This window comes from Leucoraja erinacea, chromosome 9 (assembly GCF_028641065.1).
Source record: "Leucoraja erinacea ecotype New England chromosome 9, Leri_hhj_1, whole genome shotgun sequence".
Taxonomy (NCBI): domain Eukaryota; kingdom Metazoa; phylum Chordata; class Chondrichthyes; order Rajiformes; family Rajidae; genus Leucoraja; species Leucoraja erinaceus.
The window spans coordinates 58,502,958-58,529,108 of NC_073385.1; the positions used below are offsets into that span (position 1 = coordinate 58,502,958).

At 43.1% G+C, this 26,151-nt stretch overlaps 1 protein-coding gene across 1 annotated transcript in view; it reads left to right on the forward strand.

Annotated features, from left to right (window-relative positions):
- cdan1 (codanin 1) overlaps positions 1-26,151 on the forward strand; it is a 123,874-nt gene that overhangs the window by 22,190 nt on the left and 75,533 nt on the right. The window contains exons 6-7 of the mRNA XM_055640901.1: positions 22,837-22,846; positions 23,861-23,872. Coding sequence (XP_055496876.1) covers positions 22,837-22,846; positions 23,861-23,872 — 22 coding nt within the window. The remainder of the gene's footprint in view (positions 1-22,836; positions 22,847-23,860; positions 23,873-26,151) is intronic.

Below are 26,151 nucleotides of genomic sequence, written 5' to 3' on the forward strand. Positions count from 1 at the left end.
GTCCCTCCACCTATCTTCAAATCATCCGCAAACTTGGCCACAAAGCCATCAAATCCATTATCCATTAATACATAACGTGAACAGTAGCGACTCCTGCGGAATACCACTAGTCACCTGCAGCCAACCAGATAAAGCTCCCTTTATTCCCACTTTTTGTCTTGTGCCAATCTGCCACTCTTCTATCCATGCTAGTATTTTCCTTCTAATACCATAAGCTTGCATCTTTATTAGCAGCCTCATGTGCGACACTTTATCAAAGGCCTTCTGAAGTAAACAACATCCACTGACGCTCCTTTGTCTATCCTGTGATTTACTTCCTCAAAGAAATCCAACAGGCTTGTCAGACAAGATCTCCCCTTTACAAAACCATGCTGACTTTGGCATATTTTATCATGTGCTAAGTACTTGGCAGCCTCACCCTTAATAGTGGACTCTAAAATCTTACCAACACTGAAGTCAGGTTAACCAGACTATAGTTTCCCCTCTTTTGCCTCACTTCCTTCTTGAACAGTGGAGTCACATTTGCAATTTTCCAGTCCTCTGGGACCTTCTGACAAGGGATTCTTGAAAGATCACTACTAATGCCTCCACAGTTTCTAAAGAAACCTCTTTCAGTACCATGGGGTGTCTTGCATCAGGTTCAGTTGACTTATCCACCTTCAGATCTTTTAGCTTCCCAAGCACATTCTCCTTAGTAATGGCAGTTCCACTAACCTCTGCCCATTGACTCTCTTGAATTTCTGGCACATTGCTGATGCCTTCCGCTGTAAAGACTGATGCAAATAAAGTATTAATCTTTCTCCCTTTATTGCCTTTTTAGTTGCCTTCTTGTTTTTTTAAAACCTTCCCAATCCTCTAACTTCCTGCTAATATTTGAAATATTATATGCCTTCTCTTTTACTTTTATAACTTCATTGATTTCCTTTGTCAGCCAAGGTTGCCTCATTCTCCCCTTAGAATCTTTCTTCCTCTTTGGGATGAAAATATCCTGCATTTTCCGAGTTTACTCCAAGAAACTCTGCTATTGCTGCTCCACGGTCATTCCTGCTATGGTCCCTTTCCAATCAACTTCAGCCAGTTTCTCCCTCATGCCACTGTTTGGTCAACAGTGATATCGACATAAGGTACACAAAAATGCTGGAGAAACTCAGCGGGTGCAGCAGCATCTATGGAGCGAAGGAAATAGGCGACGTTTCGGGCCAAAACCCTTCTTCAGACTGATGGGGGGTGGGGGGGGAGAAGGAAGGGAAAAGGGAGGAGGAGGAGCCCGAGGGCGGGCGGATGGGAGGAGACAGCTCGAGGGTTAAGGAAGGGGAGGAGACAGCAAGGGCTAGCAAAATTGGGAGAATTCAACGTTCATGCCATCCGGACGCAAGCAACCCAGGCGGAATATGAGGTGCTGTTCCTCCAATTTCCGCTGTTGCTCACTCTGGCAGTGGAGGAGACCCAGGACAGAGAGGTCGGATTGGGAATGGAAGGGGGAGTTGAAGTGCTGAGCCACCGGGAGTTCAGGTAGGTTATTGCGGACTGAGCGGAGTTGTTCGGCGAAACGATCGCCCAACCGCCGCTTAGTCTCCCCGATGTAAATCAGCTGACATCTCAAGCAGCGGATGCAGTAGATGAGGTTGGAGGAGATACAGGTGAACCTTTGTCGCACCTGGAATGACTGCTTGGGTCCTTGAATGGAGTCGAGGGGGGGAGGTGAAGGGACAGGTGTTGTTTTTCTTGCGGTTGCAACGGAAAGTGCCCGGGGAGGGGGTGGTACGGGAGGGAAGGGAAGAATTGACAAGGGAGTTGCGGAGGGAGCGGTCTTTGCAGAAGGCAGACATAGGGGGAGATGGGAAGATGTGGCGAGTGGTGGGGTCACGTTGGAGGTGGCGGAAATGGCGGAGGATTATGTGTTGTATTTGCCGGCTGGTGGGGTGAAAGGTGAGGACTAGGGGGACTCTGCCCTTGTTGCGAGTGCGGGGATGGGGAAAGAGAGCAGTGTTGCGGGGTATGGATGAGACCCTGGTGCGAGCCTCATCTATGGTGGCGGAGCCCGCCCTCGGGCTCCTCCTCCTCCTCCCTTTTTCCTTCCTTCTCCCCCCCACCCCCCATCAGTCAAAAAAGGACCCAAGCAGTCGTTCCACGTGCGACAAAGGTTCACCTTTATCTCCTCCAACCTCATCTATTGCATCCGCTGCTCTCGATGTCAGCTGATTTACATCGGGGAGACTCAGCAGAGGTTGGGCGATTGTTTCGCCGAACACCTCCGCTCAGTCCGCAATAACCTACCTGAACTCCCGGTGGCTCAGCACTTCTACTCCCCCTCCCATTCCCAATCCGACCTCTCTGTCCTGGGTCTCCTCCATTGCCAGAGTGAGCAACACCGGAAATTGGAGGAACAGCACCTCATATTCCGCCTGGGTTGCTTGCGTCCGGATGGCATGAACGTTGAATTCTCCCAATTTTGCTAGCCCTTGCTGTCTCCTCCCCTTCCTTAACCCTCGAGCTGTCTCCTCCCATCCCTCCCGCCCTCGGGCTCCTCCTCCTCCCTTTTTCCTTCCTTCTCCCCCCCCACCCCCCCATCAGTCCACACCCTCAGTGATATCGGCATATCTGATTTCATCTTCTCTCTCTCAAACTGCAGGCTAAATTTAATATTATGGACACTACCCTCTTTGGGGTTCCTTTAACTTAAGCTACCTAATCAAGTCTGTTTCATTACATAACACCAAATCAAAACCAAATTGGAGGAACAGCATCTCATGTTTCACTTGGGCAGCTTACAGCCCAGTGGTATGAATATTGATTTCTCTCACTTCAGGTAACCCAGGCATTCTCTCCCTTTCTATCGCTCCCCACCCAAGTCTCACCAGCTTCTCATTTTCACCCTACACACAGCTAATAATGCCCTGTTTCCTTTAGCATAGGGTTACTTTTTTACATATCTTTCATTCATTGTTCTTTATCTCTCCATATCACCGAATATATCTCTCAATTCCCTTGTCTCTAACCAGTCTGAAGAAGGGTTTCGACCCGAAACGTCTCCCATTCCTTCTCTCAGAGATGCTGCCTGCCCCTCTAAGTTACTCCAGCTTTTCATGTCTATCTTCGGTTTAACCCAGCATCTGCAAATCCTCCTTGCACACCAAATCCAAAATGGTCTTTTCCCTAGTAGGCTTGACCTAAGAAACCATCTCATAGGCACTCCACAAACTCCTTCTCTTGGGATCCAGCACCAACCTGGTTTTCCCAGCCTACTTGCTTACTGAAATCCCCCATGACCACTGTAGCATTGCCTTTTTTACATGCCAATTGTATGTCCTGGTGTAATTTGTACCCTTGTCTCTTTTTAACCTCTTCCTTTCTGCCTCAGGTTTTAGATATCACAACCATGGGAAACAGACAGTTTCCTATCTATACCCTACCCTATCTATATTCTCACAAACCTACTTACCTCATTCATGTCACTTCTCAACCGCCTTCAGTCCAGTGAAAACAGCCTATCCACCCTCTCCATATCTCAAGCCCTCCTATCCAAAATCCTTTTGTAATTTACCAACCAATGTAATTTATAACTTGTACATGATGTCCCAACACTGGTTCACAATGTCTCAGTTGTTGAAGGCAAGTTTGCCTTATGTCTTCTTGACTGCCCTATGTTCCTGTGTTGCCACTTTTATGGGACAATATACATCTATCCTAAGGTCTCTTTATTCAAACACACCACTGCCACTCACTGTGTATGTCTTACTTCTCACCCCACCCATGTACACATCCAAATTGTTAATATATATATATATATATAAGATAAACCACAGACAGCACCGATTCTGCAGCACACCACTGTTCACAGACATCTAATCTGAAAAACAACCCTCCAAAACCACCTGCTACCTCCTTCCACTCTCTAGCTCCTACCATCAAGCTAATTTACTATCCAGATAGCTAGCTTACTCTAGATCCCATGTGATCTAACCACCTGGGCGAGCCTACCGTGTGGGATGTCATAGGCCATGCTAAAGTCCATATGAACGAAGTTTACCTCAGTGCTCTCATCGATCCTTTCGGTCGCCTTTTCAACGAAACTCAATAGCATTTGTGAGATATGCAATCCACCATACTGACTATCCGATGAAGATATTGCTGTTCTGTGTAAGGCAGTCTAGTGCAGCAGTAACCCTTCTGCCACATTTATCTCATGTTTGATGTTGATGTCCAACAAATTGTCAAATATGTAGCATGAAATGTAGCTGCATAAATCGGAGAGATGGCTTCATTGTCTTTACCCCATGAGAGACTAAACTGCAGAAGGCGTGACTTGGTGACATGATTATAGGTCATTGACCATTGTTCATGAATGCTGCCTGACCTGCTGAGTATTTCCAGCATACCCTGCTTTTACTTCTTAGATTGTTAGTTGATGCCATTTTTGAGGTTGTGGAGTGAGGTTTGGAGCTAGAGAAGAGAAAGAAGTGAAAACAAATGGGTTTCCTGAGCAGACTAAATACTAATAAACTTGGTACATGTGTTGTTAGTGTGTGAGGAGCAAGTTGGACCTGGTGTTCTTGCAATTCGTAGTTGAATTGTCTGCTTATGTTGCAATCTATGGTTACTTTTTACCCAATATGGAGAAGAATAATGACTGCTGTATTAATGACGGCATAAATAATAAGTAGTTTTAAAAATAAAACTGGAAATATATGAAATAATGTACTTTGAATTAATTTATTTCTTATTTCACTTTTTGTAGGATAATTTCATTTTTAGATAAAGGGACGATAAGGCTTCTTGGTGAGAATGACCGAATTGGCAAGTTCTCTCCCTCTTTACGTGAGCAGCTGACCCATGCCTATGAAGTCAGTACTGCCCAGGTGAGATAATGTATACCCATCTTTACTGTTGTCTGACAGGTTTAGTAACTTGAATGTATTGGTTTAATTGGCTGCTCGCTTAATTCTTCCAGTAAGTAGATTTTTTAGTGACTGGGAATATTCCATACTATTATTATTTATTGTCATTTGCTGCTTCCCGATATTAGAATTAAGTTTTAACTTTGAGACGTCTAGGTGGAACTCCAATAGGAGGGAGTGAAGATTCAAAAATAATTTGTTGCCGTTATGATCTCAATCCATGTATTCCAATTAGAGTTTACTTTTTGTTCTCGAGCTCAAATCTATAAGATTGCTATTTCATTTATAGTCAACAAAATATTGGGGGCATGGGATCAAGATTGTGGAGATATGGTAAAACAGTGAGTTGAGACAAGGGTAGAGAGAAAGGTATGAATATGGGAAATGACAAATAGACTGTGGCAAAATGGGATAGAGATTATAATCAAAGAATAAATCGGTGGACAAGGCAGGAGCTTACAAAAGTAATTAAAGAACAAAACTAAAGGCGCTCTACCTGAATGTATGTAGCATTTGAAACAAAACAGATGAACTGAGAGCATGTAGAAATAAATGTGATCTGGCCATCACAGAGATGTGATGTAAAATGAATGATTGGGATCTGAATATTGAAGGGTGCATCACCTTCAGGGAAGGCAGGAAGTTCAGAAAAAAATGTAGGAGTGACCATGCTAATTAACAGTCTTAAGAGCCACAGAAAAGGATGACCAAAGTAAATCAGTATGTGGAAGTGGTGTCGTTGGAAGATAGAATAGTAAAGGCAAAATGTTGCTTGTCAGAGTGGTGTGCAGGACTTCAAATAGTAACCATAAGCGAGGACAGGGTACAAGGGAAGAAATGATGGGGTTCTGTCAGGTAGGTACATTGAAAACCATGAGGAGTTTTTATGCATATATATTGGGAATTTCAAATGGGAGAAGGTAGGTCAAATGGCAAGTTCACAAAGTGTTTTTAGGTTTGTTACTTGAAACAGCACTTTCCAGCCTGATTTGCAAGATATACAATGAGTGGGCCTGTCACAGGGATCAGATTATTTATAATGTAAATAAATAAAGGATAAAATGTTAGAAACTGAAGAGGCACGGAATCTAACACAAAAGCTGAAATGCTTGAAACATTCAGCACATGGGCAGCATCTGTGAGAAGAGAAACAGAATAAAATGTTTCAGATCAAGACTGCCCATCAAAAATTGGAAAGATGTTCTTTTCACAGATATTACCTGACCATTGAAATGTTACCAGCACTTTCTGTTTACAAAGGAATATAGATAGTTTAAGTGAGTTAGTTGTGGTGTACAATTAATTCTCTTTGTTGGAATGTACTGCCAATACATTGTGTTTGCTGTACTGTAGGGGGCACATTGGCGCTGCGCCTGAGACCCGAGATTGATCCTGACTATTGGTGCAGTCTGCATGGAGTTTATATGTTCTCCATGTGGACCACATGGTTTCTCCGGGTGCTCCGGGGTAGACGTGCAGTAGGTTTTTCTCTGTCCACTGTCGTGGGTAGGATTACGGCGCCGGAATTGGCGACACTTGCATGGGGATGGGCGCGGACGCGCGACGGCGATTGATTTCCACACGGACGATAGATCCTAAGGAGGATCGCGGGTCGCGCACTTCCGGCGATGAGATGTGTTGTCCCGGACCGATGGCGGGAACGCGGATCGGCCGGATAACGCGCTCCTTCGACGCAATCGCGTCAACTCGGATAGCTCTAAACTATGTAGAGCTGGACTGTATCCAGCCGATAAATGTATCTGATCACGACCGCGCGAACTCATTGGCGCTATCCACTGCGGGGCGCTCCTTCCACATTAATGGCCGCGCGACCGCGCCATGACTCATTAAGGGCGACGGAGCGCGGACTGAGAGAGCCCTTCGATGTGCTAGTTGACCTGCATTCGGGAGTCGGATGATTCTCGTGAATGTGAAATGGAGCGATGGCCTTGCGGCGGTTGGGCGCGACGAGCGGCGCATCTGGCTTTCCGACAGGTTTCTCGATGTGTGCCTTCACTGACTGACGGGCTTTAGAGCTGAGCGGTATGATAGCACTAACGCTAATGGCACAAAATGCGATTGCCCTTGACGGATCGACGCCGCGATGGCCGCGCGGATACGTGGACAAAAGGGGCCTAAATCGCGGCGAAATGCCACGGACGATTTCTATCGCGCGGCACTGGACGCGATATGGTCCGGATGGATCACGACAAACGAGGACAGAGCGCGCTTCGACCGCCACACATTGCGGATTCAATCGATCCGCTGAACTAATCACAGCTAATTCGCGATTGGTGGTTCGCATGATGGGTGGGCCAAGGGCATTGTCCACCACTGTTCTCACAACTAATCATGCCGTATCACATGTGTAATCTTTACCAGGCGTACACACATCACCCTCCGTCCAACAAACACAAGACAGTCACAATAAACTACTCACTTTCAATACGTAACTGTATCCATGTTTGACCTATCTTTCTAACCCCAGACCTAAACTCGGTGATAGTGGACTCCCAATGACATTTATTTTCATCACTGGTTTCTAAATGTCGACCATGACTGAGGCAGTTATGATTAGCAGGAGCTGAGATGCTGTGTGGGGCCTTACAGTCCGAATGCGAGCCAGCTCTCTGCACTGGCTTAAGGAATAGGAACGGAGTAGAATCTTCAGGATCCTCAATAGTCTGCCTTTCCCTTTCTTCGCCTATATTGAAACTTTTAAGCATGCCGTTGTGCACTCACGCTTAATGTTTAAAAAACCTAGCATGTTACTTCACTGTGTTATCTGGCATTTTAAAGGCCTAATCATTTATGTCTGTATTTTAGATACTAGATTTTAGTGAAGTATAAAAATAATATTTCAACCGTTTGGCTTCTTGTTTCCAGGTATCGCCCGGCGGTCCCTTCACTTATACAGTCTGTTCCATTTGAGCCGGAAAACGACAATCGATCTAATTTTACCAGTGACAAGGGCTTTCAAAATTTTAAAAAACAAAGGTACAGATACTGTTTTGTACCATAAATGCAAGTTTTCAGATTATGATTTAAAAGCAGAAAATGCTGGAAACACTCAGCTGGTGAGGCAGAAACCCTGGAAAGCGAAACAGAGTTAACGTTTAACGTCTGAGGCCCTTCGTCAGACCTCGGAAAAAGAGAGAGAACAAATTATATTGCGGAGTAGTTGGGAGAAGAGAGGGTTGGAAGACCGATAAGATGAGGGTTGTGTGGTTGTTTAGGGGATGTTGTCAAGATCACACAGTCTAGAGCTCTTAAAGATAGCAGAGTCACGGGATATGGGGAGAAGGCAGGAACGGGGTACTGTTTTTGAGGATGATCATTCATGATCACAGTGAAATGGTGGTGCTGGCTCGAAGGGGCGAATAGCCTACTTCTGCACCTATTGTCTATTGTCTTTTGGTAGTACATGGAATCTACAGCAATGATCCATTTGGGGTAAATGGACTTGTTGGCTGAAATGTTCCATATGAACCTCAATCCCTATTTTATCTTCAACATGACAATTTTTTAAATCTCTTTGTACATGTAACCAGACTCCCATTAAATACATCTGTGCTAATTGCCATTTCTACCTGTTGCGAGTTTAACATCAGTGCTGCTCTCCTTAGATTTAATTCCCTACCAAACTAATTGAATATGATCTTAAACCTCTGAGCACACCTCTGCCCTGTCACTATCAATCCAATGTCAGGTCACTCCCTTTAACCTTAAATTTGAACATCAAAATCAATCTATGTAGTTATGTATTGCACGCTTTGAAAACTTTGCTTGATGTAAATTTGCTTATGAGTTGTCAAAGTTACTCTGCTGAAGAATGGTTGGAAAACAATATTTTAAGATGCAGTGATCAGAGTTCCGTTTGAAGAGCATTATTCATTCATTGTCTTCCAGAGATGTATTTTATGAGTTGCTGCGTGAATGGGAGGACAAGCATTCAAATCCTGGTTGGGAGTTTGAGAGAGCAATGGGTCTTCGAATCAGGTATCATAACCTCAGACTTAAGGAAAATGTATGCCATAGAAGTTTGTTTGATTCCTTATGCCTATACCAGCATAAAGAGAACCACCCAGTCTAATCCTTGCTTCTGGCACTGGTTTCCTGCCTGCAGGTCACAGCTCTTTGGGTACACATTCAAGTCCTGCTTAAATGTGATAAGTGTTTTTTGCCTCCATCACCCATGTGGGCAGTGAGGTTCAGATCCCCACCACCCTCTGGGAAATCCTCATCTCTTCCCCAATTCTAATAGACTAGTTATTTAAAATGTAACAGTTTCTTACCCCTCTGCCTGGGGTAGTCAGCCGTTCTTCTCTGCCTGGGGTATTTAGCTTCTCATCTTTTATGAACCTCATTGGGTCTGACCTCTGTATCTCCTGTTCCAATGAAATTAATCCCAACTTGTCCCATATTTTTACCCAACTACAACTTTCTAGTCCTGACAATATTTTGATAATACAGGTGCACAACCTTTTATCCGAAAGCCTTGGGACCAGACATCTTTCGTAATTCAGAATTTGTCGGTCTTCGGAATGGAAATTTTTTTGCGTAGATTTTAATGGCTGGCTCAGTGGTAGAGTGCTCGGCTCATATCCGCAAGGTCGCGAGTTTGCGCCTTGATCCCGGCAGAAGAAGTTGGAGCGGGGCTGGGCTGGGCTGCTGCTGGCTGTGGGTCTCTGGGATCTCTGTGCTTGCGGTGGGCCGGGTGGTCGACGTCCAATTGGTCCTGACGTCTCCGGTGACTGCACTGACCTGCAGCCATCGCCGTCGTGAAGACAGTGCAAAGCCCCCACGCCGGTGCAATGAGCGGGGAGCTGGAGAGGGGAGGGAAGGGGTCACACACATGGCCGGGAAGCAGAGGGGTGTAGGTGGGGTGAAATTGAAGGGAGCGACAATCTGCTGCTGCCTGCACGCTGAGTTTAAAAGTTCCCACGCAAGACTCGCGATACACTGTGTATCGTGAGTCTACCGTGGGAGCTTTTTAAGTCAGCGGACAGGCAGCGGCATATTGTCAATTATTAACCCTCTCGCGCAATATACCCTCACCTTTTCTTTTATGAATGGGGATTTAGTTCCCCTTTCTTCGAGGACCGACCGGAGGTTCCGCTGTCACCTCTGCGGGCCGCCCTCGGTGAACGTTTTCAAGGACCTTTCTTCAAGGACTGAAAAAAATGGCCACTATTCGGAGCTTTTCGTTATTTGGATCGTCGGATAAAAGGTTTGTGCACCTGTATTGAATTTTCTAATTGTAGGTAACAACCTCCTCCCCCCCCCCCTCCCCCTTTCCCCCCTCTCACCCCTGTGCCCCACCCTGTTTTGCACCATATTTTCCCCACTATCATTTTCCCTTTTCTTCCTCCAAACTGAGCTCTGATACCGATGAGAAGCCCTACCTGGCTGATCTGGCACTATGGTGTCAGGACAACAGACACCTCTTGAATGTCACTAAAACTAAGGAGCTGATTGTGAACTTTAGAAAGGTTCAACGACCCGAGGATGTACCTGCCACTGGAGATAAATGGGGATACTGTGGATAGGGTGAGCTGCTTTAAATATCTGGGAGTCCACATCACAGAGGATCTGACATGGACTTACACACACTGCCTCACTGGTGAGAAAGGCAAGGCAGCTGAAGAAATTCAGAGTCACTCTGAGGATCCTTCAGTGCTTCTACTCTGGGGCTGTACAAAGTATCTTGTCCGGTAACATGTCGATCTGGTTTGGGAACAGCTCTGCCCAGGACAGGAAGGCTCTGCAGAGTGTAGTGCGTTCGGTCGAATGCACTGTGGGGAACTGCACTCACCCCCCTGCAGGACCTCTACCCCAGGAGGTGCAGATCCAGAGCCAGCAAGATAATGAAGGACCCTACCCACCCCAGCAACGGACTGTTCCAGCTGCTAAAGCCAGGCAAACGCCTCCGCTGTCACGCTGCAAAAACAGAGAGGATGAGACTGAGTTTCTTCCCACAGGCCGCCAGGACTGTAAACTCTAATCTCACCAGGGACTAATTTACTGTTTGTGTTGTGTCTTTTTATTTTTCTAAAATGTAAATACTGGTTCTGTTCTGTTGTGTTTTGCACAATCCGCAGGCATTGCCCACTTTCACTGCACATCTTGTATGTCAATGTGACAAATTAAATTGACTTGACTTCCACCTATATCCCTCCCTCTGGCTTCACATTTTCACATTTCATTCCTCCTCTGCTTATCTTACACTCTTTTATCTCCTTTTCATCTCAAGCTTTGGTCCACACATCTGCCAATCAAAACCTCCCTCAGGCTAAAAAAAAAAGGAGGGAAAAAGGGGGAAAAAAAAAAAAAGGGAGAAACTGTGGGGAAATCCACCTATCATTTCCCAAGTTTTGTACCACTTCCATCTCTTTGCCAGCTTTCTCCCCGATATTACAATCAGTCTGAAGAAGCACCCTGATCTGAAACGGCACCTATCCATGTCATCCAGAGATGCTGCCTGACCCGTGGAGTTACTCCAGTACTTTTTAAAAAAAAGTTAGCATCTGCAGTTCCTTTATGTCAACGTTGTCTTACGTTTCCTTTGTACCCTCTCTTGTGAAGTTGCATCTTTCCTGTAATTTGATGACCAGAGCTGTAGAGGGTGGGTAGGTCAAATGGGTATTATTCAACAATATTAGTTTTCTGTGCCTGTCCGATTGGAGAGGTGAGTGTAGTAGGTTGTGCGGGCTGGCAAGGATGTTGCTGGGATATCAGGAGTCTAAGTTAGATTGTCTGCGTTAGTGTGTTGAAATTAGTTGCTTGTGGCTCATAGCAAACTCAACAGGTATTCACTTCATTAAAGTTAACCCAAATTAAGTTCCTTGGCCTTTGTTTATTACTGTATTTAGGAGTCTAATCAACGAGGAAGGAACATTTCAACTGGCCCTCACTTCTACTGTGGGCTGTGCCCTCTGTTCCTGCCATTGTGGGCAAGTTAAAACAGCGAGTCGCCCATTGACATTGTCTTGTCCTGGTATAAACCCTGAAAGCAGCATCCTACAATCTGGTGAGAAAGTGCCCGTTAAACACATTCCTCATCTGGTGCTTCTCCATCCATTGTTTTCCAGTACAGTTTACCAGCAAGGTTATGTGCTTCACTACATTTGCAGAAGCTTACTTCCTGGGAACAATTGCAAATCAATGCTTTAAAGCCAAATCAAATGTAGTGGATTATACTGTATGGGAAATTGAAGCAGTGATGTTAAATCCATTAGCTGGATAATTGCTGATAACTTGTTTATTTTCATGTCCTGATCAATGGCTTTTTTTGGCATTTTGATATATTCCAGGAACATGATGATCAATCTAAGTGCAGCGTGCAACCACAGTCACTTTGCACGATTGTTTCAGAAAACAGTGATAAGAGTGAGTATTTTATGTGCAGTCTCCTATTTTTTCTTGTCCATCCTGGAAGTGATCTGACAGTTTGATCCTTAATTATTTTGATTTCTATATGTATATGGAGCTTATTTACTGGTCCCCTGTTTGTACACTCCTGTCTTAAGCTATATTTTGTGTTAGGGTTAGTCTTGTCAGGTGGTACATTGAATGCCATTATCCTTTTATAATACTGGAATAAACTTTCTGGCACATGTTACTTAATTTAACGTTGTCAGTATTATCCGTAGTCATATAGTCGTACAATCCAGAAACGGGCCCTTTGCCCACCACGTGCATGCTGACCTTTTTGTCCCTCTACTCTCATTCCATTTTAGGTTAGTTTAGAGGTACAGCGTGGAAACAGGCCTTTTGGCCCAACAGGTCCACGCCGCCTAGCGATCCCCGCTATCATGGATCAACAGTATCCTACATCCGCTAGGCACAATTTACATTTATACCAAGTCAATTAACTTACAAACCTGTACGTCTTTGGAGTGTGGGAGGAAACCGAAGATCTCGGAGTAAACCCACGCAGGTCACGGAGCGAACATACAAACTCCGTACAGACAAGCACCCGTAGTCCCGATTGAACCCGGGTCTCCGGTGCTGCATTCGCTATAAGACAGCAACTCTACCGCTGCGCCACTGTGCCGCATTTGCCTACATTAGGACAATATCCTTCAATGCCATGCTGATTTAAGCATCTACTGTATCTAAATATCTCCCAATAATAGCAATTGTACCTGATTCCACCAGTGTCTTCCCTGTCTCTCTGTGTTCCAGATATCACTCAGATCACTTTTAAAACTCCTTCCTCCCAGTTTTAAATATATATCCTCTTATCTTTGATTCCCCTACCTTGAGAAGACTATTCTGACTATCTACCCTTTTCATCTCCCATAATCTTCTATCTGCTCATCTCTCAGCCTCCATTGCTCCAGGGAAAACAAGCACAGCCTATACAATCACTTCCCATAACTAGAATCCTCACAATCCAGGCGACATCCTGGTGAATCTTCAATGCATCCTCTCCAGCACAATCGCATGCGTCCTTTAATGCGGTGGCTAGAACTGCACACAATACTTCTAGGTTTGATCTACCCCGTGTTTTGTAATGCTGCAACTTGACATCCCAAATCTTGTTCTTTGCTCTGATCGCCGTTCTCATCACCAATTTCATGGAAAGATGGATTTCTCCATGTTTCATTATCAAGATGTGTTTTATTGTTCCCTCGCTCTCCATATATGGATCAATGGTATTTGCCTCAACTGCTCCACATGGTTCACATTTTAACATTGTCTGAATAATGACATTTCCCAAGAGGTATACTTTAGTCGATTTCTTGGTCACTCAACTATAACGATGGTGATGACTGAGTTGAAGGCTACGGTTTTGTTGTCCACACAGCATTAAATTAAGCCTTTGTTTATACTTTTAAGGTAAGGGCAAAGCAAGTAATTTTAGACAAACAATCTTCCTGATGTACTAGTTGCCAGAGGATCTGGGGTGACGGAAGAACTAAAGGAAATTCACGTTAGGCAGGAAAATAGTGTTGGGGAGGACTGATGGGACTGAAGTCTGCTAAATCCCCAGGGTCTGATGGTCTGCATCCCGGGGTACTTAAGGAAGTGGCTCTAGAAATCGTGGACGCATTGGTGATCATTTTCCAATGTTCTATAGATTCAGGATCAGTTCCTGTGGATTTGAGGGTAGCTAATGTTATCCAACTTTTTAAGAAAGGCGGGAGAGAGAGAAGAAAACAGGGTATTATAGACCAGTTAGCCTGACATCGGTGGTGGGGAAGATGCTGGAGTCAATTATAAAAGATGAAATAGTGGCAGTAACAGGATCGGTCCGAGTCAGCATGGAATTACGAAGGGGAAATCATGCTTGACTAATCTTCTGGAATCTTTTGAGGATCTAACTAGGAAATTGGACAAAGGACATTCATGAGCAAAATTAGGGCACATGGTATTGGGGTAGAGTGCTGACATGGATAGAAAATTGGTTTGCAGACTTGAAACAAAGAGTAGGGATTAACGGGTCCCTTTCAGAATGGCAGGCAGTGACTAGTGGGGTACCGCAAGGCTCGGTGATGGGATATACCAGCTGCAATAGCTGGTATATTGCAGCTATTTACAATATACATCAATGATTTAGATGAAGGATCCAAAGTAACATTAGTAAATTTGCAGATGAGACAAAGCTGGGTGGCAGTGTGAAGCCTGAGGAGGATGCTATGAGAATGCAGGGTGACTTGGACAGGTTTGGTCAGTGGGCAGATGCATGGCAGATGTAGTTTAATGTGGATAAATGAGGTTAGCTTAGCAAAAACAGGAAGGCAGATTATTATCTAAATGGTGTCAAGTTGGAAAAAAGTAAAGTACAACGGGATCTGGGGGTCCTTATTCATCAGTCAATGAAAGTAAGCATGCGGGTACAGCAGGCAGTGAAGAAAGCGAATGGTATGTTGGCCTTAATAACAAGCGGAGTTCAATATAGGAGCATAGGTCCTTCTGCAGTTGTACAGAGCCCTAGTGAGACCACACCTGGAATATTGTGTGCAGTTTTGGTCCCCTAATTTGAGGAAGGACATTCTTGTTATTGAGGCAGTGCAGCGTAGGTTTACAGGGTTAATTCCCGGGATGGCGGGATTGTCATATGCTGAGAGAATGAAGCGGCTGGGCTTGTACACTCTGGAGTTTAGAAGGATGAGAGGGATCTTATTGAAACAATAAGATTATTAAGGGTTTGGCACACTAGAGGCAGGAAACATGTTCCCGACATTGGGGGAGTCCAGAACCAGGGGCCGCAGTTTAAGAATAAGGCGTAAGCCGTTTAGAGCGGAGACGAGGAAACACTTTTTCACGCAGTTGGGAGTATGGAATTCTCTGCTTCAGAGGGCGGTGGAGGCCGGTTCTCTGGATACTTTCAAGAGAAAGCTGGATAGGGCTCTTAAAGATAGTGGAGTCAGGGGATATGGGGAGTAGGCAGGAACTGATCAGCCATGATCATATTGAATGGCGGTGCTGCCTCAAAGGGCTGAATGGCCTACTGCTGCATCTATTGTCTATTGTCTATTAAGAGCAGCATGTTGTCACTCTGTACCTCCAACACGTTTCAGGTTTGGAACTGTTAATCTTTGTTCTAATTATCATATTTATAAATCTCAACATGAATGAAATTAAAAAAAAAATTCCCATAGATGTGTAAAGGATCAGTTGGAGCGATCAGAGGCAGTGAGCATCCTGATCAAGATGTGCTGGACATGTTTGGAACGGACAACCTTACCAAACTGAAGAGGCTACAGGAACGCTTTGTTGTGCCACAGAATATTGGTGGGCCGTGTCCACCTCCAGTCTTCTCCGGTTGCCAAGTATTCTTCAGAGATTTTCTTTTGTGCGCCGGGAGGTTAGTTCTGTTTTAGTTTATTATCAATTCATAGAATAATGAACATAATCAATTCACAGAGTAAGAACTCCTTTGAAGTCTTTTAACTTAGGTTGGTTTCAGTGAAGACGTGATAAGGCGATATTTAACTTAATCTCCCCCTCCAGCTTCTCGTCGTGCATCTTTGCTCATGCACATTTGTTTGTTACGCTCTATGATGAGTGAAAATTAATTCTCCCTCCAGCCTGCTAAAACCTTCTTGTATTTGAATAACAAAAACATAGCAAAAAGCTTCACACGGGGAGTTGTTAAACAAAATTTAATTTTGAAGTTAAAATAAGGCAGAACAAAGATAGCTTTTAAGGCTTTGAAGAGGATACATTCTTGGTGCTTACGGATGAAATTTCAGAGGATGGAATCAATAATATAATGAAATTAAAAAATAGAGGCTAGAATTGGAGGAGCACAGAGATAGAAATAAGCAAGACAGATTTTTGATGAATAATTAAATATTTAATCTGGGGCATTGGAAGACCAAGGGCAAGTGCAGGTAAGCGTTTAAAGGAATAATGCATGTAACTTGTAGAATATGGGCTATAAAGTTATTGATAAACTTGATTAGGATGCAGTGAACCTTAGGCTATAGGAAGTTGAATGGGCGAGGACATGGCAAATAAAATATATTGGGGAAGAATGTGAAGTTATCCATTTTAATAGGAAAGACAGACAGGTCTCACCACAATTGACTCCATCTACACTCATACCGTCTCAGAAAAGCAGCCAACATAATCAAACACTTATCGCACTCCTTCTCCCTGTTCCATTAAAGATAGCAGAGTCAGGGGATATGGGGAGAAGGCAGGAACGGGGTACTGATTGTGGATGATCAGCCATGATCACATTGAATGGCGGTGCTGGCTCAAAGGGTCAAATGGCCTACTCCTGCACCTATTGTCCATTGACCTGCACCTATTGTCCGGATGGTAGGCTGCTCTAGAAGGTTAGATCGCATGGGATCCAAGGAGGGATAGCTGAATAGATAGCAAATTAGCTCCATGGAAGGAAGCAGAGGGTGAGGAACCTACACAGTGAATGGTAGGCCTCTGAGGAATGTTGTAGAACAGAGGGATATAGGAGTGCAGGTGCATGGTTCCTTGAAGGTCTAGTCACAGGTAGATAAGGTGGCCAAAAAGGCTTTCGTCACTTTGACCATCATCAGTCAGAGAAAAGAGTGTAGAAGTTGGGAGTTGCAGTTGTATAAGACGTTGGTGAGACCGCATTTAGAATATTGTGTTCATTTCTGGGTACAATGTTATAGTAAAGATATAGTCAAGGGAAGATTTACGAGGTTGTTGCCAGGATTAGAGGGTGTGAGCTATAGGGAGAGGTTGAGTAGGTTGGGTCTCCGTGGATTAATTATTCATTCATTTCATTATTCCATGGAGCGCAGGAGGATGAGGGGAGATCTTATAGAAGTATACAAAATCATGAGAGGAATAAATCTGGTAGATGCACAGTCTCTTGCCCAGAGTAGGAGAATTGAGGACCAGAGGACATAGGTTCAAGGTGAAGGGGGGAAAGATTTAATAGGAATCTGAGAGGTAACTTTTTTCACACAAAGGGTGGTGGGTGTGTGGAACAAGCTGCTCGATGAGGTAGTTGAGGCAGGGACTATCCCAACGTTTTAAGAAACTGTTAGACAGGTGCATGGACAGGACAGGTTTGGAGGGATATGGACCAAACGCAGGCAGGTGGGGCAAGTATGGCTTGGACATGTTGCACGGTGTGGGCAAGTAGGGCCGAAGGGCCTGTTTCCACACTGTATGACTCTAAATATTAAGATCTTTCTTGTGCTCCTTAGCTACTTTTCCTGCTAAAATGCTGATAATTTTTGGTTCCACATAACAAAACAAGATTGACTCCCTTTTATAAAGCACTTATTCTTTCACATAAGTATAAAGTAGCTCTGTCCATAACCTTTAATATTTACCATGTTCTCTTAATATATGATTTTGCTGGCGCTTAATTCTTCTAAAGGACTGACCACATTCTATCTTTGATGCAGCCATCAGTTGAATCAACACTTGTCAGATACTTTGTGTCAGCAGATTTTGGAGCTGGATAACATAACGATCCTTCGGCACAAGTCCTCAGGAGGAGAGGCAGATATGGATGAACAGGTAAATCATTGTGCATTGCCAATTGTGATTTATGTTTGTGATCTTCAAACAACTTTGCTGTCAACTGATTCTTTTCTCTTTTTGGTGTAATTATCTGCTGTATATTCAAATTCTCTGATCAGTTAGGCTTCAGTGACTAAATAATTCATTCAGTACCCTAAAAATAACTTTGAGACTAATACTGCCTCTTGGTATTTGGTTATAAATTGTAGCACATGTATTATGTAAGTGCTTATGATTCTGTAGCTGAACAAACAATTAAATATGTGGCAGATGGACACAAAGTGCTGGAGTAACTCAGCGGGGCAGGCAGCATCTCTGGAGAGAACGAAAGCGTGACTTTTCGGGTCGAGATCCTATGTGGATTTGATTTCCACCTTGTTGGTGGGATGGAATTGGTCACGCAGTTTATATAGCAGAGAAATACTGTAGTACCAAGCTGAAAATGTAAACCCACAAATTCAAATTCAATTCAATACACCTGGTATTTGGGGACAGTACTTAAATGTAAAGCTTGTCTGAATCATCGTTAAATAATGAGGGTCGTGAATCTTTAAAATTTATTGTCCTAGAGATTTATGTAGCCTGGGTCATTGAATATATTTCAGGCTGAGATGGATTAAATAAAGGAATGAACGTGAGTTGAGGTTTAAGACTAACAGTTAGTGTTGATCAGGCCATGTCAGATCAGCCATGAACTTGTTGAACTAGTTTTGAGACCAGGTGGGGTGACGTGCTTCTATATTATGTTGTATGTAACTGACACTGATGTGGTTTGGAGAGACGCTGCAGGACAAGAGAACAAAAATGCTCGTGTCATCCAGAGGCATATTTATTTGATTAATCCTTCTTCTGCAGTGTGGGGCAGTATGATCCACGCACTTCCTGATTGTACAAAGCATGGCACTGTGGTACATTTTTTAGAGTCATTCAGCGCGTGACAGTCCCACCAAGACCAAGCACTCATTGTCTACATTTTTTTCAGGGCTTTCTATCCTGGAAATAGAGCAAATTCTCAACTTCTATGTATCCCCAGAAAACATGGAATATGATAATTCGGCCTTCTATCTTCCCATATGTAAAATCAAGTCAACTTCATTTGTCACATACACATACAAGATGTGCTGTGAAATGAAAGTATGTGTCCAGCAGAGGCTAACCTAGACGGCCAGTTGCCATGGAGTTGCTGTAAAGACTGCCGTAATAATGCAACCTCCAAGAGTGCATCCCAGTGAACTTTCTTACTAGCACCCACTTCTCGTTCCGCTTTATTAATGCTCTAACTTTTGCCTTATGATGTAATTTTACATGATAATATGTAAGTGAATCATAATGTTCCCATCAAGGGAACATCAATGCCTGTTTGATCTCGCTTGTCCATTGCATGTTGACCTGGTGATTCAAAAATTGAATTGATTACCATATGGTGGAGACAAGTTATCTTGAATTGATTTAAGAGACATTAGGTGTGCACCAGATATTGATATACTGAAAGATAAGAATGAAGTAAAAGCAGCTCTGTGGGCAACATAAACATTACTGTAGATATGTTGGGGTGAACAGACTGTCATTAACATGTGTTTCTTCATTCATGGATCATTTTGCAATGTAATACACCTAACCTTGAACTGGGATTACAGGAGGATACCACATCAAACCCATTGAGTCCAGGCCACTTCATGGATCAATCCCATTGTTCACTACATTTTTTTCCAGTAGCTTATTCTTTCATTCCCATCAACTCCTGCCATATTCTACCACTCAGCTTCACACTGGGAGTAATTCATCTACTAACGTATTGCACTCAGAGGAAACGCATGTAGTCACAGGGAGAATATGCACATTCCACACAGCACTTGAGGTCAGGATTAAGATGGCTTGTTGGAGCTGTTAAGCATCAGCTCCACTGTCTATACCACAGTGATTATGGATCACAGTTAAAATAAAATCTGCACTACTCTACTGCTTATTTGTGTTAAAGTGAAAAAAATCATTATCAATGCTAAAATTAAATGATCGATTTAAACCATTTTACCAAAACACTTGCACTCGGTCTGCCAAGGTCCGCAGGATCTACAGGTTACCAACCATTTTAACTCCCCTTCCTAATCCCATACGGATCTTTCTGTCCTGGGCCTCCTCTATTGCTAGAGTGAAACCACATGCAAACTGGAGGAACAGCACCTCATAATCCGATTGTGTAGCTTACAACCCAATGGTGGTATGAACATTAAATTCTTCAAGTTTAGGTCACTTCTACCCTTGTGCCGTACCCCCACCCAGCCAACATGTTATTTTTCTATGTTCCCCATGGATGCTGCTGGACCCACGTGTGTTACTCAAGCATTATGTGTATTTTTTCAACAATTTGAATGTTTTGGGTGAAACTTGTAACTGTGGCAGTTGAATTTAGTTTCGAAGTCCCATAATCTTTAATCATTCTTGGTATGATATAGCTTGTGCCTGGTTAAATATGCTATTTGTAGACACAAGAAACTACAGATGCTGGTTCACAAAATAAGTCACAAAGTGCTGGAGTAACTCAGCAGGTCAGGTAGCGTCTCTGGAGATCATAAATTGGTGATGTTTTGGATTGGGACCCTCCTTCAGACTGATTATAGTGGGGAGGAGGAAGCTGGAAGTAACTTGGGAAGCAGGACAAAGTTTGGCAAGTGATAGGTGGATACAGAAAAGGGGAGTTTATGAATAACATTAGGTATGGAGGCCAAAGAACAGAGTTATAAAGAAGGAAATTAATGCGTAGATTTGTACAGCCATATCATTGCTCTGTTTAAAGCAGCAGGGTATACTGTACTTCTGCTCAGTAACTGATGATTGGTTTAAAGCAAACTCCTGGGTGGAAATTAAAATTATTGCACAGTAAACTAGCATTCTGAATTCCATACCAAGGATTTGTAGAACCATAACCACAAGTTTCAAAACTAAATTGAATGATTGTTGCAGAACTTTGGAGAAAGTATAAGAGTAGAGCTAATTCAGTAGCACCGTGAGAAATTGCGCAGGTTTCTGTTATATATATGCTGTCTAGACAAACCCTATCCATTCAGAAGAGACAATATTTATCTTGTGATCTAAACCCAGTCTGATTAGACTGTAGTGAAGCTGGCAGGTTTTAGTTGCATTGGGGAGAGGTTTTGATCTGTGTGCTTTTTTTGCATTGAATAATCCACGTATAATGCGATTTTCTTTTCAAATTAATTTGAAAAAAAAAAAGAAAATGGCGAAAAAAAATGTAAAATTTCTATTAGTTTTGACACATTTGTTCGTGTTTGATAGCTTTTGGGAGTGGGCGAATTGATGGAATTAAGGGATTTGAATACATGAAAGAAAAATTATTCTGGATTTCGATTTCTGAGAAATGAATCAACATCATATACAGTGCCCTTCATAATGCTTGGGACAAAGACCCATCATTTATTTATTTGCCTCTGTACTCCACAATTTGAGATTTGTAATAGAAAAATAAATCACATGTTGTTAAAGTGCACATTGTCAAATTTTAATAAAGGCCATTTTTACACATTTTTGGTTTCACCATGTAGTCACAGGGAGAATATGCACATTCCACACAGCACTTGAGGTCAGGATTAAGATGGCTCGTTGGAGCTGGCCAAGTCAATTACCCGATCTGAACCCAATTGAGCATGCTTTTTATATGCTGAAGAGAAAACGGAAGGGGACTAGCCCCCAAAACAAGTATAAGCTAAAGATGGCTGCCAAACATGCCTGGCAGAGCATCACCAGAGAAGACACCCAGCAACTGGTGAGTCCATGAATTGCAGACTTCAAACAGTCATTGCATGCAAAGGATATGCAACAAAATACTAAACATGACTACTTTCATTTACATTACATTGCTATGTCCCAAACATTATGGTGCCCTGAAATGGAGGGGGACTATGTATAGACACTGCTGTAATTTCTACATGGTGAAACCAAAATGTATAAAAATGGCCTTTATTAAAATCTGACAATGTGTACTTTACCCACATGTGATTTTTTTTCTATTACAAATCTCAAATTATGGAGTAGAGGCAAATAAATAAATTATGGGTCTTTGTCCCAAACATTATGGAGGGCACTGTATGTGCTGAAGAATGTCGTAAGACAAACACTTGAAAGTCATTAAAGATAGAAGTTAAAAAGTCTATGAAGTTATTTTCTGCAAAGCCTTTGAATACTCAGCACGTGCTCTTACTCAGTTGACACCAAAATATGTCAATAAACAGGTTTGAGGAGGTGTTGAGATGGTAACTCTTATTGTTCTCTCCTTCCTTTCAAAGCACTTGTTTAAGAACTATCAATATATTTTTTAATATTTTGCTTTAATGTCATCCTGTTAATAGGTGACATTTTTTATTGCAACATTTTCTTGTTTATTGCAGAATGAGAAGCAACATTTCGCCTCGGTCTTGATGACTACAAGATTACTGGCTAAGTTTCTGGGTTTCCTCACTTTCCTCCCTTATCGTACAGGAGATCGACCAACGAGAGAAATGCAAGAGACTAGTATTTTTCTGAGGAATAAGGTACAAGCATTAATTTCCTTTGGCTCTAGTACAGATATTTTAGGTGTTATGTTACTTTTTATCTAACTATTTATCATCTGAACAATGACATTTCTAGACCTAATTTCCCTTATTTCATTCTCTACAATGTGTCCGTCATTCCCTCCAAACATTTATTTTCATACTTACTAAAATGCCAGTTTGAATAGAAAACAACTGTCAAGTAAACTTATAAATATATATGCACACACTTTGAAATCCAAATAAATAATCATTGCAACTAATGCTGTTTGAAAGAAACAAATAGATTGATACAAAACACAAAATGCAGGAGTAACTCAGCGGGACAGGCAGCATCTCTGGAGAGGATGAATGGGTGACGTTTCGGGCCGAGACCCTTCTTCATACTGATGTCGGGAGTGGGCGGGACAGAGATAGAATGTAGTCGGAGATAGTAAGACTAGTGGGGAAAAGGGGGAGGGGATGTGAGAGAGGGAAGGCAAGGGCTACTTGAAGTTAGAGAAGTCAACGTTCAAACTGCTGGAGTGTAAACTACCCAAGCAAAATATGAGGTGCTGTTCCTCCAGTTTGCGTTGGGCCTCAGTCTGACAATGGAGGAGGCCCAGGACAGAAAGGTCAGATTGGGAATGGGATGGGAGGAGGAGTTGAAGTGCTGAGCAACCGGGAGATCAGGTAGGTTACGACGGACTGAGCAGAGGGGTTCAGCGAAACAATTGCCGAGGCTTGGTCTCGCTGATGTAGAGAAGTTGACATTTGGACCAGCGGATACAGTAGATGAGGTTGGAGGAGGTGCAAGTGAACCTCTGCCTCGCCTGGAAAGACTGTTGAGGTCCTTGGATGGAGTCGAGGGGGGAGGTAAAGGGACAGGTGTTGCATCTCCTGCGGTTCCAGGGTAAAGTAGTTGGGGACGGGGTGGTTTTGGGTGGGAAGGGTCGAGTTGACCAAGAAGTTGCGGGAGGGAACGGTCTCTTCGGAAAGCAGAAAGGGGTGGAGATGGGAAGATGTGGCTAGAGGTGGGATCCTGTTGGAGGTGGTGAAAATGTTGGCGGATTATATGCTGTATGTGACGGTTTTGATGGGGTGAAAGGTGAGGACAGGGGGAACTCTGACCCTGCTACGAATGGGGGGAGGGGGAGCAAGAGCGGAGCGGCGGGATATCAAGGGGACCCTAGTGAGAACCTCAGCTATAATGGAAGAGGGGAACCCACGTTCCCTAAAGAATGAGGACAACTCTGATGACCTGGTATGGAAAACCTCCTCCCGGGCGCAGATGCGGCGTAGACAGAGGAATGGTGAGCAGGGGATAGAGTCTTTACAGGAAGCAGGGTGGGAAGAAGTGTAGTTTTAGATAGATATGGGTGTCAGTGGGTTTGTATTAGATGTCAGTCAATAATCTGTCTCTTGTGATGGAAACGGAGATCTAGAAACAGTAGGGAGATGTCGGAGATGGTCCAAGTGAATTTGGGTGCAGGATGGAAATTAGTGGTGAAGTTGATGAAGTCGGTGAGTTCTGCATGGGTGCAGGAGGTAGCAGCAATGCAGTAGTCAATGTAGCGGAGGTAGAGTTTGGGGATAGGGCCAGTGTACGCCTGGAATAGTGATTGTTCGATGTACCCTACAAAGAGGCAGACATAGCTGGGGCTCATGCGAGTGCCCATAGTTATGCCTTGGATTTGCAGTCGAGGAAGAAACTTCTAGAAACGGTAGGGAGATGTCGGAGATGGTCCAAATGAATGAGTGCAGGATGGAAATTAGTCGTGAAGTTGATGAAGTCAGTGTGTTCATAATAGATTGATACAAATATTTTTCAACCACGATACATGCCATCTAGGAATTTGGATCATCCATGACTAACTATTTATGGAAACTTCTAGAAATCAACTAAGGATATTAAAAGAAAATGAACAATAGGAGGAAATAGAAAATGGAATTTGAAAACAAATCATAAAATCTAAATAGGAAATACGACGAGAGTAATGGGGAAGATGTAGCAGCCTCGGGATCAAGAGTCACCCAATTATGACAGAGCTTTGGATCTGAGTTGCAAAGTAATCAAAGCTGAGAAATGTTGGGGTATAGAGATCGGAAATGAAAATGCTAACGATGGAATCGGTTTATATCTTATTGAATGATCGTGACCTCAAGGGTCCACATCATTTACTGCTGTTCATGTTCCTTCTGCGGCTCTCTCTGTTCTCACAAAACTGGCTTTGATATCTATCCATCTTTCTTTCCTTCACATCATTACCTATTGGAATTCCGTTCCCATTAATTATCTTCTCCATTGATGTTTCATTATCTAGCTGGAAGTTGTAAAATATCCTCCCACACAAGCCCCTTGATTCTTCTGGTGCCTTATCTTAAATACATTTTTTTAACGAAAAGCCTATCTGAGATTCTAAATTAAATTTATTAAGCTGTCAGTCGTGATATTTGCCATGTTGAGTTTTCTTTCTTCTTATTTCTTGCCCAGACCATGCCTGTTCTAAATATATATGAGTTACTGAGAAGGTCAATTAAAAACCGGCGTACTATTCTAACTGTACCCTGGGTGGTGGAGTTTCTCAGCATGATGGACCATGTGGCACCATTCCTGGATTGTTATCACAAAGTGTTTACTCTCATCTTGCATTTACACAGGTGGGTGTCAGGAGATAGTAACTGAGCACATTTGCTTTTGTTATTCATTTCTTTATAACATTAAGATGTTGGATACTTGATATATCACCCCGGGCTTGGTGTTTGCATATTTATTTCTGAGTCAGAAGTGTGACAGTTTGAACTGTGTCTTGCAAGCTTCAGCACAACTATAGGCTGCTACACCACTGCAATACTGATTGAGTCCGATCCTGTTGAAAGTGCTGTCTTTAGAATGAGGTGTCTCCTCTCGGCACAACACAACACAACTTTAAAATGTGTAAGAAAGGCCAAACTAATTTGTCCATTGCTCAAACATATGTGTATACAGCTGGCATAGTTTTGATGGATCAAGTGGCCATCTATCTTACAAGGAAGCATGAGATTCATTGGATAGACACATAATGCTGGGGTAACTCAGCATGACATGCTTCATCTCTGGAGAGGAGGAATGGGTGACGTTTCGGGTCGAGACCCTTCTTCAGATGTCAGGACCCGAAACGTCACCCGCTCATTCTCTCCAGAGATGCTGCCGATCCCGCTGAGTTACTCCAGCATTTTGTGTCTATCTTCAGTTTAAACCAGCATCCGCAGTTCCTTTTTACATATGAGATTCCTTGGATTATGGATGAGTCTCAACGAGCTGGAAGACTGTTTTTGTAACGTGATCATTTAAGAAAGCAGTAGATAGGTTCAGGATAGTTGAAGTTTTTAAAAATATTTTGTGCAAGATTATTTTCACTATTTGCTTCTCTCTTTGCTCGTTTCCAAATCTCTTAATCCTGGGCTTGCCATTTTAAAGGACAACATCTGATTTAATATGAATGTTAGGTGGTTATGCATGAATCTTTATTTGTCATTGTAATGAATGAGAATTGATAATTAAGAAATGTTTCTTTAAATACTGTTCTATATAAAAAGTGATATATATATATATAAATGACTTGGATGAAAACGTCTGTGGTCTGACAAGTAAGTTTGCTGATGCCATGAAGATTAGTGGAATTGATGGTTACCTAAGGGTACAGAGGAACTTGAATTCAGCTGGAAAGTTGGGTGAAGCAAGGGTAGATGGATTTTAATGGTGTGCA